Source organism: Salvia splendens, chromosome 11 (assembly GCF_004379255.2).
Source record: "Salvia splendens isolate huo1 chromosome 11, SspV2, whole genome shotgun sequence".
Classification (NCBI taxonomy): domain Eukaryota; kingdom Viridiplantae; phylum Streptophyta; class Magnoliopsida; order Lamiales; family Lamiaceae; genus Salvia; species Salvia splendens.
In genome coordinates, this window is record NC_056042.1 from 8,896,753 (window position 1) to 8,912,219 (window position 15,467).

The 15,467-nt window shown below is 35.5% G+C and overlaps 1 protein-coding gene across 1 annotated transcript; it reads right to left on the bottom strand.

The window, feature by feature from the left end:
- Window positions 1-7,624: 7,624 nt before the first annotated feature.
- On the bottom strand, window positions 7,625-9,791 carry LOC121756546 (cytochrome b5-like). The gene is made up of 3 exons (XM_042152112.1): window positions 9,625-9,791; window positions 8,269-8,335; window positions 7,625-8,142 (listed from the first exon to the last, which is right to left on the bottom strand). Exons 1-3 carry the CDS (start codon window positions 9,709-9,711, stop codon window positions 7,880-7,882), a joined length of 417 nt encoding a protein of 138 aa, XP_042008046.1. The 5' UTR covers window positions 9,712-9,791; the 3' UTR covers window positions 7,625-7,879.
- Between the last annotated feature and the right edge of the window lie 5,676 nt (window positions 9,792-15,467).

The following is a 15,467-nucleotide window of genomic DNA, read 5'->3' on the forward strand; positions in this document are numbered from 1 at the left end:
TTTATCGTAAAAATGAAATAGGACTCTTGTCGTGGGACGTACAAAAATGGCAAAACAAGACTCTTATTGTGAGACGGAGGGAGTAAAATACAACCTGAATGGATTTCTAATCAAATTGCCCCGCAGTTGGCAACGGAGGGGCAGATCTTGCTGCAATGAGCCTGGGTTCGAATCCCACTACTATAGTTTAGTTGCTTCTACCTCTCAGGCACACGTGTGAGGCCTTGGGAGATGGGCTTCTGGCAGCCAGTGGGTTAGGCCTCCCCCTTAACGGGCTATTGCGTACCCTGATTTAACTCCCTCACATGATGCCCGGCCGGAGTGTGGGGGCTGCCAAGGCGACATAATCGCCTTTTTTTGCTGCAATGAATGGATTTCTAAAATACAATTCGGACGAAAATATAATACTCTCTCTGTCCCATTAAAAATGAAACATTTTCGTTTTTGGATTGTCCCATTAAAAATGAAGTGTTTCCTAATATAGAAATAACATTATCTCTACTTTTACTTCTCTCTTACTTTACTCTCTCTTCTTTAACCCACTAAACAACACTATAAAAAATCTCGTGCCGAAAAGCAAACATTTCATATTCATTGGGATAGAGGGAGTACATGCATATAGGGTCTCCAATAATAAAGAATAAGATAGACAAAAAATAGTTGAAGTATTATTAACGTAAAATGATAGCTACTTATTATTGTATGACACTAATATCGAGAATATCAGAAATTTGGTATGCCATAATTTTCGGTACGGTACAATAAAGTACATGAAGATTTCAATACGGTATAATCATGCACATGAAGATTTCAATGTTGTATAATAACGCCCATGAATATTTCAGTACAATAACAATATTCATTTCAGTATTGATAAATACAAATTTATAGTATGTTTTAAAGGGTTCTATCCTTTTGGTAGCCTTCTTCTTCCGGTCGTGATGACTAAAATTAAGGTGCTAGCACGTTCTTGTATAGTTGTTGTTGGTAACTAGAAAAAAGCCATAAACTTGGTCAATTGTTAGGTGGTACCTATATACACTTGAGATTCAAATTAAAAAGTCACTTTATAAGGGTGAAAATCGCACTTAAATTGACCTACCTGAGTGTTTATTCGACCTGGTAAAATATTGGTTAAATCTACATGATCGGGTAGAACTCTTCGCCTTTCCGCTTGTAAATGACCCATCGGAAGAACTCATGGCTTCAAACCACATGGCCGGATGGAACTCTCTTTCACTATGGACGACCTGAACCGCGGTCTCAAGTTCAAGGACTTTTGCATGATTGCTCAAATATTGGGAAGACTTAGGAAGAAGTAATTTAGGAATTTTAATTGTTTTTTTTTAAGAATTTTAATTAATGGAGTAATTTTGTTATTTATAATGCTATTTTATTGTTTTATTTTCATCTTTTAAGGTTGAATATATTACCTCCGTATTTTAAAAATAGAAACGTTTGAAACGGCACAGGTTTTAATGCATATTTGGTAAAGTAAGAGATGAAGAGAAAAAGTAATGGAATTAATATTAGTGGATTGTGAGGTCCACTTTATTATAGTGGTATAAATGGTAAATAAATTGATGTAATATGGGTTTAAAGATTTTCTAAATAAAAAGTTTGAAAGTTTCTATTTTTAAGAGACGGATTAAAATGGAAAGAGTTGCTATTTTTAGAATACGGAGGTAGTACTATCTAATTCAATAACATTGCTCATTTTTAGATTAACAACCGGGTCCGGGTTAAGTGTGAGTAAAAATTTGAAAACCAAATAACCAAATTGAACCACAACGAAATTTTGAAATTTGGTTCGGTTTTTTGATTTTTGATTTTCAGTTTTGCTTTGGTTTGGATTTTCTACTAAATATAGTTTTTTGATTTTGATACGATTTGTTAAAAAAAAAATCGAACTGAAATCCAAATATTTACCCCATAGCCTGGGTTAATTAAAGAACAAAACAATTTATTGTAGTATCATACTCGCATGTGATGTGAGAGATGTTGCTAATGAGCGCTCATGAATGGAATATTGATTAAATAAAATTTATAGATAAAATATTTGAATTAATAAATTTTAACTAAGAACGCATGTATCTTCAAATTCTCTCTTTGTAATTAGTACTAGTATTTATTAAGCTAAGAATCATTATTAAGCTAGATTAGTGCGCGCTTCATTTATTTTAATGATTACTAGTTAAATGAATATAGTAGATTAGATAATTAAATTATTTAGTAATATATCTCCAAATATGATTTATAATACTCCATCGGTCTCTGGCTAAGTACTCCCTCCGGTCCCATTAAATATCAATATTTTTTTATTTGGACGATCCCCAATAATATCTTATTTCATTTTTACCATTTTTAGTAATGAAGCACCCATTCCATTAACTTATTATCATTTACATCTTATTATAAAACTAATATATAAAAGTAGTACTCACATTCCACTAACTTTTTTTACAAGTCAAATGGTTTCTTAAAACCCGCACTGATCAAATATGGGGCATTTAATGGGGACCGGAGGGAGTAATTCATATTCTTTTTTGGGATGTCCCAAAATAAATGACTTATTTCTTTTTTTATTATTTATTTCATAATTTGATACTGTAATTTTACAAATCAAATTTATAATTTGTTAGTTTTGTTTTTATATTAATAATTTTTTAGTTAAAATGAAATATTTTATAATTAATTATTAGTTCTTATATAGCTCCATAATGAATTGATTGTTTCAAATCTAATCAACAGTTTGAAACCAAAACTATTGATCCAAGTGGATTTGAAAACAAATTAAAATCATTAGGTATGTCTCTTTTGTTATATTTATAAAGTTGGATTTAAAACCTGTAGTATTATTGGGTTAAATTAGAATACTACAGAGAAAAAATTCCCATAGTCCAAACATATCAAAATGGCACAATGAATTGACATATCCAACAAATACTTATTTAATAAATGGAACTCTAAAAAAGTCATATTCCAATTAGACATAACCATATATGAAAACTAATGAATGTAAATCTAAATTTAATTATTACTTTAAATTATGGAAAATTTCTCCAAAATATTTAGAACATAGTCATGGGTGTGATCAATTGCTAACTCAACTTTTAATTGCTAACTACAACTAATTTAAAACCATAAGATTTGTAGAGATCTAGTGGCCTATAAATTGTCATATGTAATTTTATTTTATTATTATTCAAATTTAAAAAGATAAGAAAACTACCAAAATTAGGGTTGTGAATCAAATTGTCAACGTAGGGGGTGTTCGGTTTGCAAGATTGTATCCGGGATTAAATTTGTAGTGTGTTTGGTTCATGAGATTCATTCTCACAACTCAATCCTAGATGGATAATAATGGGATAATTAGTCATAAATAACCCTCTATGACTAAAATAATCTCACAACTCAATCCTAGATTATATCTTAGTATTATTTTATCTTAGAAACCGAACACCACCGTAGTGTACTAAACATACCAATACGATTCATTGAATATGTCAACACAATTTAATATTGACATTGTATATGTATTATATTGACATATTATGATACATACATTGACATTAAATTGTTACTTGATAATTATGAAAATTCAAGGTTTTTTTTTTCAAATTTTGGCATCAAAACATGCAAGTGAGATCTCGTTAGAGTCCTTATAAAATTATTTTTAATTTGATATATTTTTTTATAAAAAATAATATAAATTGCGATAGTTATAATCATTTAAAATTTTGAGATATTTTCTAAAATTAGTTATAACTAATTTTTTGTTAGTTGACATTAATACCTCTAATTGACATTTTTGGTGCATTATATTGATATTCCTGAATGAATAATCTTGTGTTTTAATTTAATGATCCAATGACTATCATTTAATTGTAGTTAGCAATTTAATAGTGGGTTGGCAATATAATACACCCCTTCCTTACATACTCTCGAAGTCTCAACTGTATATTGTATCTACTGGTAGTCATATATGCGTACATACTACTAAAAAAAATTACAAGAAATTAAAAATAATCGTATTCCTTTTCGGGATGTCCCAACAAAGTCGAGTCATTTCATTTCTTAACTAAAAACAAAACATCCCCTTAGCCTTACTTTTTTCCATCACCTACTTTACTCTCTCATTTTTACATCTCTTTTACTTTTCAACACAATTTCTTAACATCCGTGCCTAAACGTTTTGTATCAACTTAGTTGGAGCGGATGGAGTAATAGTATATTTTAAAAAATTAAATTAATAACAAACTTTATTAGTATTCATGTAGAATATACATTTATATAATATAATATCACGTGTATATGTAAGAACTTCCTTCTATAATTTCTCTGCCTTGTTTCATATCAATGCATAAAATTCATCATTGTGTTGTCACTAAATTGGAATTTAATGACGTACCTTTATTATCTATTTATCATTTCAATTTTAATATTATTTTCTTATGTTCACACATTATAAATAGCAAAATTAGACTCTAAATTAAAGAACTAGCAAAAAACATACATTACTTAATTTTAAAAAAAATTACAACGAAAATACTTAAAAAGAGGTACAATTTCAACAACCACTACGTGTCCAAACTTCTTCAACCATATCGTTCATGAGTTGAAGATGAGCTTGTTGGTTGCGCATGTTCTCCCGAGCTTGTAATCTCTCACTGACTCCATAGGGTAAACCTCGAATGACCGCGGGGTTGCATACCTGCTCTCGATTCAGCTTCATCGTCGGTCCAATCGCCAGCTCTTGCACCTTCATCGTGAATAATCATGTTGTGCAAGATGATGCACGCGTACATGACATTGGCGATATGATGCATGTACCAGGAACGAGTCGGGCTTTTCACTATTGCCCAACGTGCTTGAAGCACACCGAATCCTCGCTCCACGTCCTTCCGAGCAGACTCTTGTCGCGCTGCAAAAAGCTCTCTCTTTGCATTCGTTGGGCAGGAGATCGTCTTCAAGAAAACTGACCATCTCGAGTATATGCCATCGGCTAAGTAGTACCCCATATGACGCTGTCGTCCGTTGGCAGTGAACTTGATAACCGGACCGTTGCCATAGCATTGCTCGGTGAAGAGACTCGACGTGTTCAGCACGTTGATGTCGTTGTTTGACCCCACCACGCCAAAGTGAGCATGCCAAATCCAAAGAAGGTGGTCAACGATGGCTTCAAGGATCATCGTCGGATGGGTACCCTTATACCCACTGGTGAATTGGCCTCTCCATGCTGCCGGGCAATTCTTCCACTCCCAGTGCATACAATCAATGCTCCATAACATTCCAGGAAAGCCGTGCACCCTATCGTGCATCCCCATTAGGAACTAGCAATCTTCGGCATTCGGCTTGCGCAAATATGTGGTGCTGAAGCCGTCAATCACGCCCTCACAAAATTTTACCACACTCCCGGCCAGTTGTATCCCCGACGTGAAGATACTCGTCGAACATGTCTGTTGTGGTGTCGTATGCCAACTGACGAAGCGCAACCGTGCACTTCGTGAGCGTAGATAGACCCCTTCTGTTGGCCGCATCTTGCCGCTGCTGGAAGTACTTGTCGCGCGCCTCCATCGCGTGAACAATCTGGAGAAACAGTTCTGGCGAAAAACCATATGTCCCACCGAGGCTCATCGGCGAAGTAGTCCTCGAACAGACATTGATGAGCTAGGTTATGCTCTCGACGGACGGATGTCCGGTGGCGGATGGGCCTAGGGACCTACTGTTCGGCCTGCTCTTGCTCTTGTATTGCACGAATACCTGCGAGAATCTGGTTCCCGAAAGCGAACATTGCGCGTTCCATAGCCCGACTCATATCTTTCCCAGGAAAATTTTTGGAAAAATGAGTGAAAGAGAGATATTGGAATGGAAAGATATTGTGTGAGGGTTGAGAAATGTGTGAGAGTTGTGTGAAAAATGAGTGAAAATAAGGTATATATATAGATAGAAAATAAAAAAAAAATGGAAAATGCGTTGATCGAGCATCCGCGTCATCGGGCGCGCCGCTGCAGTGGATGCCCGATCTGGCGCCTGATGGATCGGGCGCGAGATCGGGACGACCGATCTTTTGGTCGCACCCGATGACGCCCGACGTCTGCAGTGGATGCCTGAGGACGCCTGAGCCCGATCTCGGGCGATCGGGCATCCACTGTGGATGCTCTCATATACTCCCTTCGTTCCCTTATAGTTGAATCATTTTTCCATTTCGGGAAGCTTCCTCATAGTTGAGTCATTTCCATATATTGTAACATTTTTCTCTTTCTTACTTTACTCTCTCTTACTTTTTTCTCTCTAATTTATTCACTTTTTACTTTATTCTCTTTACTTTTTTTTCTCTCTTACTTTTTTATATATTTATTTAACACACTCAACATCCCCTTTTAAAACTCCGTGCCGAAAAGTTTCGCTTCAACTATGAGGAAACGGATGGAGTACTTCCTCTGTCCCAAAAAACTTGAGTAGTATTCCATTTTGAATTGTCTCAAGTTATTTGAGTCATTTCTCTTTTCGGCTAAAAACGAAACATATAATGACACCTATTTTATTCTTTCTTTTACTTTCCTCTCTCTTCTCTCTTACTTTATTCTCTCATATACTTTATTTAATTCACTAAACACAACTTTCTTAAATCTCGTATCAAAATAAAACGTCTCAAGTAATGAGAGACATATACAAATAATGAAGTTTGGCAATTAACTTAAATTTTGTTCACGTATTTTAATTATTTTCAACAAAATAAAGTAGCAAAGGCATGTATAATTGTATGCATATATTACTCCCATTAGATTCAATACGCACTTGAGAGTATATAAGTAGGTTCAAAATATTTTGGAGAAATTCCGATATTTTAAAATAATGAATAAGCTTAGGATTTACTCATTTACATACATTATTTTTTATGAATAGTTGCTTAGAATTGGAATATGATCTTTTTAGAATTCCATTTGTCAAATAATTGTTTGTTACATACACATATCAACTCACTATGCCGTTTGGTCTATCAAGCCGCCTAAAGAATTTTTTCTCATACACGGGAGCTTCAACTAATTATATAGGTGTAGATGTAATTCTTCAATAATGAGGTCAAAATAGTAACTATATAAAAATAAAGATTTCAATTAATCACAAATCAAAATTAGTGACCATCCTGCTCCCTGGCATCAGAACATATGAACTCGTGCTCGTGGTGAATGGAGAAAAAACTCTGTTTTCCCACATGTGAATTATGCAAAACTAGTGCTCCCTACGTCCCTCACTAAGTGAGGCATTTCTTTTCGGTACAGAATTTAAGCAAAATGAATTTAATTGAAAAGAATAAAGTAAGAAATATGGAGTAGAGAGAAAAAAGTTTGAGAAAATGCAAAAAAGAAAATGACTCACTTAACTTGGGACGTCCCAAAAAAAATATAAATCACTTAAAAAGGGACATATGGAGTATATTTTGATCCTTTCAAATAAAAGACTTACATGCTTTTAGAAGTATTTTCTTTTTCAGATCTCTGACTCGGGATCAAAATCCAAAGCTCGCATAATAATTAATTCAATATAAGATTTATCAATATGAATCAATACATTCATGCAATGCGTTTCTAGGTATGTCAATAGGAATAGAAAAACTCAATGATGCAAACTATATGGTATCAATAAATGAGTTTGTATTAAGGTTTCCAGCAGATGGTAACCATACATGCTCAGTGACAAGCTATGCATTAAAGCACATCTAGACCACATTCTTAACTGTAAGAACCATGACAAAATCGGTTTTCATCACCCAGTTTCGAAGATTCAGGAACAAGGGATATGTCCTGTATTAATTCCTATGGTGGAAAAATTTGAAAATATTCTATCTGACCTGAACAGCCACAACAATGAAAAATCAGATTGCTTGCTTCTTCCTTAGGTATAGGTAGCCAAGACCCACTGATAAGCCAACCACAGTTATTGGGGCGAACCAAAACTGCTTGCTCAAGTTGAAGAATTTCTGTGGAAGGTTGTTCAGTTGTTGCTTCTTTGATATAATTTTAAGTTCTGGGATAGGAGTAGCCGTTTCCTCTAGTTCCCCAATGCAGAATGTCTCCAGGAGTTCCCTAGCAGTTTTGCTATGGCCGGCATCTTCAAATTCATCTGTAGCATCTTTTCCTTTTGGACAAAAATAGAGTAAACCACTTCAGTATAGTTCCATACTTCGCCTATTAGCAGTATCAGGAAACTGTGGGGGGACTGGGGAGGGACTTGATAGTTTTAAGAGAGAAATCGAAAAATTACCAGTGGCAGCAAGTATAACATCATCTCCGCCTGGATGTTCATCTAAGTACGATGATACATCATAGACCTGGTGATTTGAAGGCAAAGGTCAGGATCTACCATCAAAGAAGGTAGCACGGATCAGATGAAGAAGATACTAATACAGCTACCTAGAGAATTATTCTCTCTCCCCATCTTTCATTGTATTGAGGATACAAGACAATCATATTTTAGGATTGTAAAAATGACAGAATTAGTAGAGAAATTAACTACGGAACTCTGATACAGGCCATGATTATAGTATCCAACTTAGTTAACACATAAGTTATTATCCAGAAAAAGATGAGCATTTGTGGAGTTCTCTCATGGCCACCAGAAGAAATAACTTTACATGTTTTGCAGCGGACCTCAATCTAAACAAGTATTATGAAATATGCATAAGCTTCAAACTGGCTATTATGTGTGCAGGTTTCTCACAGCTTGAAATGTGTGCTATCAACAAACAATCAAATCAATTGTTGGAAAACCCACAATAAATCACTAGGGAACAGCAAAAACAACCACATGATACAGATTAAGAGGTTAAACTAGTGAACCTGAAACATAACAAGGGTTCAAATACAAATCTAATCTTATGCTCTAACCCATAAAGCACCAACTGGAGTATAATACTTTCTACATTATCACGTAGCCACGTCCCAGTGAAGAAAAAATTGTGTCAATAGCAGGTTCGTTCATCAGTTACAAACAAATCATATTTTAAACAATTCTATATCGACAGCCACAGATTTTACAAGAGCATTTTTCACCTTTCACAAATGGTGTGTCGCAGAAAAATCCACCTAGAAAGTATATACACACACATGCTAGAGATTGATTACTACAAAAATGAATGTTGACCATCACGAGCAACACAAACCCAGATCTCAAACTTAATCATCCTATTTCAGAAAATGGTGTAACTCCTTGCCTCATAAGTCACAACCATGAAATCTAGCAAGTGACCCAAAACAGAAGCTGCGTTAATAGGAAGATGCTAAATCAGATATTGTATCTACTACATATTTACATCAGTTATCGTGTACACACAAACAGAAGCTGATTACAAATAAAACACAAGAGCTAAACAAATTGAGGTCCTCTCCAACTATAAAAACCTAGAATTCACCCCTAACAACCAAAACAATAGTTTCTTCCTAATTAACATAAGTATGCATCATAAACAAATACTGCAACGCGATTTCAAGAGAAAATCCAACTACGATTTCAACTAAATTGGAGCATCTCAAAGTAACTACAAACACGCCGATTAAAACAATGAAAAACAAAATAAAACTTCTAAGCTACAAAATTGAAGTTAGAGAAAAGGCGTTGGACCTTGCCGTCGATGGTAATCCAACAATCTTCGCTGGTATTGTGTTGGGAAGCTTCTTCGGCTGTGTAAAGCTTTGTAAGTGTTGGCATCGTCGCTTCCCCTCTGATATTCCCTAGCTGCACTAGAGAGGTAGAGAGAGAAACGAAGTTAAGTTTTAGGTGAAACCAATTTTCTAATTTGAAGGGCCTAAAAGGCTTTCGTGAGGAAGGGTCCAATATATCTAATTAGTGGGCCGCTAATTCAAATTAGAGATAATGTTAAGCATGATTAGTTAGACTAATATTATTATCAATAGATTAGATGCCAATATTATTTCTGTTCCTACAAATATATGGTTGTATATAATTCGTGATTAGTAAATTCTTTAGAACTCGTAACAAAACTTGTTTATCTTTGATATGCGGATGCAACAATAACTTGCTTGTTTATCTTTTTTTATGTGGACATGATTTCTCTTTTATTTTATTCATGGACATCAAAATAATTTTCTTGAAATTTTAACCCTCACAATAACGAGCATATCCATGGATTTATCAATAAGTCCCGTATATTGAAAATAATTTCATTAAAATTTTAAATTAAATAAATTTTATTAAATTTATATGCTAATTAAATTTGTGCTGATAAAAAATAGTAAGAAAAAATGATAAAAAGAAGTAGAAATATAGAAAGAGACGTCGATGGACTGGACATGCTCTATCGGCGTCACGAAAGTTCATTTTCTTGAAGTGAAGAGAAATAATATTTAAGACGGTGTAAGTGCGAAGCGCAAATATTTTTTAAAGCAAAAACTGTAGATTTATTAAAAGTTAGACAACCACGCATACAAAATAAAAGATCAAAATATAAAATAAGGAAAAATGAGTTAGTTACTACCCAAAATTGAAAAATCAATTATAATTAAATTTTTCTCTTTTGAATTTAATGCCTATGGTAGAATAATTGTTTCATAATATTCATACAATTCCTACGGCTAGTGACCCATTAAACATGGCACTTGTATAATACCTGGGCCTACAAAGAGAGCCCTCGGCCTAACTATTGATTTTTTAAAAAAATATACCTATTTTTGGATTTAATATTTATCAAAATAGAAAATGTAAGTACAAGGAGACAGAAAAACTTACAAAAGAAATGCAACAGCTATGGAGAAGAGAAAGAAGATACGGAATAATAACATAATTTGATTCTATTAGTATTTAGTTAGTTAGTACTATTAATTAGTGGCTGATCCATATTAATATATTACATATTTTTTATTAAGTAGTTAAACTAATTATTATGCCTAAATTTACGGGGTTTTTTTATTAGTTATTAACCTAAACATATTACACATTTTTATTGATTAGTTACTAACCTAAACATATTACACATTTTTTATTGATTAGTGAACTCAGTATATGTTTAAATAAGTGGAGTAAAAGATTAACAAAATAAACTACTAATTACATATACTATCAAATATGAAAAATTATAGGTAAATATCAATAATTAAAATGATACATAGTATAGAAATTCTAAACTATGTAACTTTTTCTAGCAACCTTATAAAAATATGTGAACTTTCTATTTTCGTCGTCCCATAACAATATGTGCATTTCATTTATGAGAAGTTGTCCCCAACTCATTACCCATATACATCAATTTATTTACAAACTTATATCAATACGACCTATCATTTTAACTATTAACACTAATAATAATGTGGGTTCAACTATCCACTAACACTATTTTAACTACAATTCACCTCTTCTCTCTTACTTTACTAATTGTGTATTAATTTTCCTGTCATTTCAATTGCCCATATTTTTGTGGGACGGAGTGAGTAAATATAAGATTTTATATATGGTTATATTAATTATATTACCTCTGTCCCGCATTAACTGTCATATTTGCTTTTCGACACTCGTTTTATAAAAATGATAATAAATAGTTAAAGTGGAAAAATAGTAAAATAAGAGAGAGTACAACGTAAAGAAACTCTTCTCTACCTTATTCTTCCCCTTATTTTACTATTTATCGACTTTAACTATTTATTATCATTTTAATAACACGAGTGCTGAAAAACAAATGTGACAGTTAATGCGGGACTGATACACTATTTATTAGCACTAAAAATACCTGCAAGTTTACAAGGTAGATCAAGTATAGATAAAGGTCAGTGTCGGGATATCGAACACATGAAATAAGATTGCAACTGGCTATCATATACTAAGCGTCATATATTATCTAGAGACACAAAGTATTTTTGGATTGATTTTATAAACTAGACATAAATAAATAAACAAGTATAAAAATAAAATAATACAAAGCAAGCTAAAGAATGTACAGTTTTAGGATCCAACTACTACAACCTAATGATGATTAATCTCACCGAACTTTTACCTTTATGTGTCTCTAAGATTATTAGGAAAGTCGCGATTCTAGGATAAGCCCTCTCTCGAGTGCATCTATCCAGTAGATTAGACTCTAATTATCAAAGTCTCATTTCAATAGATTAGATTCTAACTCCTTAAGTTTCTAAGGCATCTAGCCCTCGCAAATGGTCTACTCTCTCGAGTGCAGATAAACCTATGTGTTGTACTCGTTCCTTTTACCACGTTAAACTTGCTATCTCTCGATTAATCTAGTTAAACGGATAAAGTTCTAAAGTTGGCCAGACAAAAGAACAATAAAAGCACAAGAACAATCAAAACAATCACAAGAGCTAGGAAAAGGTGCAATTCAATAAATCAAAACATGTTCACAATAATCTTCACCCAAAAATCTACAATGGATGTTTAACTACTCATAGACAATTAGTAAAAACAATAAAAGTACGAGACAAGAAAGAAATTGATAAAACTCAAGGTTGAATCTTCAAACTTTAGTATTCTCTAGTCTGGATCTGCAGAGCTCCGCTCCAATGGAAGGTGGAGGAATTTAAGTGTGGAAGATGGGACGGAAGGATGTGTAGAGAGGGGAAGGATTGGAGGCTCCGATATGGAGATTATGAATTAGGTTTAGGGGTATTTATAGGCTAGGAAAATGGTTAGTCTTGGTTATTTTCGTGCCCTAAGAGAAATGAGAGAGATTTGGTTTCACAATTTAATAATTTATTCTCTTTCTTGAATTTCTGCCCAAATTTCCGTCAGCTTTGACTGCATTGCGCAATGTTCGTAGAATAGTCATAACATTCTCCACAGAATTCCGATTGAGACGTGCAAGGTATCCACACGAAGCTCTTTCGAAGACGAAGAGAATGGTATGAATTAATCACTGACTGGACTTCAAAAGCGATGGGAAACTTGTCTTGAACTGAGGCTGCTTCACTTTGGTCATTTTTGCACCTTTTTCTATCTTTTTATATCATTTATCAACAAACACGTCAAAAATACCAAATGTATAATATATGCAATTTTAGAACATAATTTGCATGATTGACATTTAAAACAAGTCAAATCTAGTCCTTAAAAACATGCAAAATCCGTGTTTCTCAACACCATCAAACTTAATTATTTGTTTGTCCTCAAACAAAACAAGAGAAAAATAAATAAAGAAACATAGATGTTAAGAACTAGACTTCATAGTTGCCTAAAAAATTACAATAAAAATAAAGAGTTTGACAAGAATACAAATCAAATCAAGCAAAGCTTATTAGTGCACTTTCATTACTAACTCGTTGATCAACTTGAAATACATGCACTCACAAGTGTCTAGAAGTGTGTTTATTCCTGACTCTCAAAGTGTATAAGGTTAATAATATATGCTCTCAGATCATGCAATATGCAAAATTTACCATATGCTTGCTCAAAGTCTAATCCTTCTACTTTATGTGATTAAAATTAAAAATCTGAAAGGTCTTTATTTTAGGTTATAATGTAGGCTCATTGGTAAGGTGAGAAAATATGGCTAAAAAGTGACTAAACCCAAACATAGCAAAAGTGATCAATTTCTACTACTTCAAACTTAGCACCCCACCAACAATTCAAATCTCACTAAATTCTAGACTTTGTCTAAATTTCTTCTCATTTCCCAAATTCCTTTGATTTCTTTTTCTTTTCTTTTCATCATTTTTTTTCTTTTGTAAATCCTCTTTTTTTTTGGCACAACAATATATCTAATTTAAACCACAGAAGTCTATGCAACTTTCACATTTAAACGCACTACTTTCTTTCTACCTTATCTCTCCAACTCTTTTCACAAAATATAAACAAAAATTCCCCAAGAGTGTATGACTATTCCCCCTTTATTTAGCTTCCAAAGAAAAAGGCTTTAAAGGCTCAGCGTGGCTAGCTAGGGAAAAATATTTGGAATAAGGTCATTAGAGCATCCACTATAGGCAGATGTCCCCAATAGCCCCGCCCTTTTTTGTCCACAGCCCCAATTTTTTTGTCCACAGCCCCAAATTTATGTTTCCGCCACTATTGGCGGACACTTCCAATAGCTCCGAAATTTTATAACCAATTTTCATTTTAATTTTTTCGTTTAGTTTTAAAATCAGCTGAATTGAAATAATTATAAAACGAGGTAATTGGGACCGAATATTCGTTGTATTGGCAAATATAAAATTATACAACGAACATTTAAAACAAAATATAAATAAAAACGCCGCCACCGTCTAATTGGTGGCGGAGTCCGATTCCTCATCTTCTTCTCCGTCTCCCTCGTTGCCGCCGGCCGCCGCTGCCCCAGGACCCTCATCAGCCAAACGTAGACGGCGATGGATCCGACGTATGAGGTCGGAGTATATATCCTTGATGAACGGGTCGGTTGCGGCCTCGTATTTGCTGCAGACTTCATGCATTTGTTGCATCAGCTGCACATATACGTTATCCCTTAAGACCTCGATGGCAATAGGGACCCTTGGCGGCGGTATAGGCACGGGCTGTGGGGTGCGCGATCCAGACGCTGCTGACGATCGGCGGGAGGAAATTCCAGCTTCTCTAGCGCGTCGGATAGAGGCATGTTGTCTCGGAGGGCGTGCGCGCCTAGAGTGTGTAGCGGAGGGCTCTTCGGCTTGCTCGTCGTTCAGGTCGAACGATTGCGAGCCGCTACCGCTGCTGTAGTCCCCGACAATGTTGTGTCTTGTCCGCTTCAGCGCAGGAGCCTGCTCTTGCGCACAGATGGCCTTGAATATCGGACAGTCCTCGAGAACTAGATACTCCTCCCACATTGTGAACTTCGGCCAGCCCAGCGTGTTGTATTGGCCCATCGAAAGTGCCTTCACGCCAGCTTCGCTGCGGCCACTCTCCGCATGGAGCAGGTTGTTCTGCTATATGCCCGCGAACCGCTTGGTGGCCGGCAGAATCCTAGACCACTTTTTGCGAAGCTGTTCTGCGTCACGCGGTCTGGCGCCGCGAGGTTTGAACTCGTTGTAGGCCAATAGTACGCACTTCCAAAAGCTCACCTCGGTCTGATCGGTGCCCACTATGGGTCGGATGTGGCGGCATCTCATGCCCTCGCCACAGCAATGGACTCCGCTTTGGTGTAGTGGACACCCCGTCTGTTTCCGGCTTCCACTGAGCCGCTGCCCTAACCGCCATCACCTGAGCCGACGCCGCTGCCCGATTCACCGGCGCCGCTGACATTGCCCGAGCCGCCACCGCCACTGCGATGGCCGCCACCTCTTCCGCCGCCGCCACCGCCACTGCCCGATCCAGCCCTATTGGACCCCCCGAGTCTCGTCGCAACGGGCGTATCCGGTACGCCGAAACTGAGCATACCCATCATCATCTCCAGTGCGTCTTGATCTGCGTCATTGAAAGGAGAGCTGCTGGATTGGAAAGGGGTCTCCGAGCGCGGATGGTTAAGGGCGTCGAGGTTGGGTCTGTAATCTCCAAACGCCGAGCGGCTCAGATTCCTC

Coding starts and splice junctions, on each gene's coding strand:
- LOC121756546 (XM_042152112.1), bottom strand. CDS start 9,711: ATGCCAACACTTACAAAGCTTTACACAGCCGAAGAAGCTTCCCAACAC. Junction 8,336..9,624: donor GGATTACCATCGACGGCAAG/GTCCAACGCCTT, acceptor TCAAATCACCAG/GTCTATGATGTATCATCGTA. Junction 8,143..8,268: donor TGTTATACTTGCTGCCACTG/GTAATTTTTCGA, acceptor TTTGTCCAAAAG/GAAAAGATGCTACAGATGAA.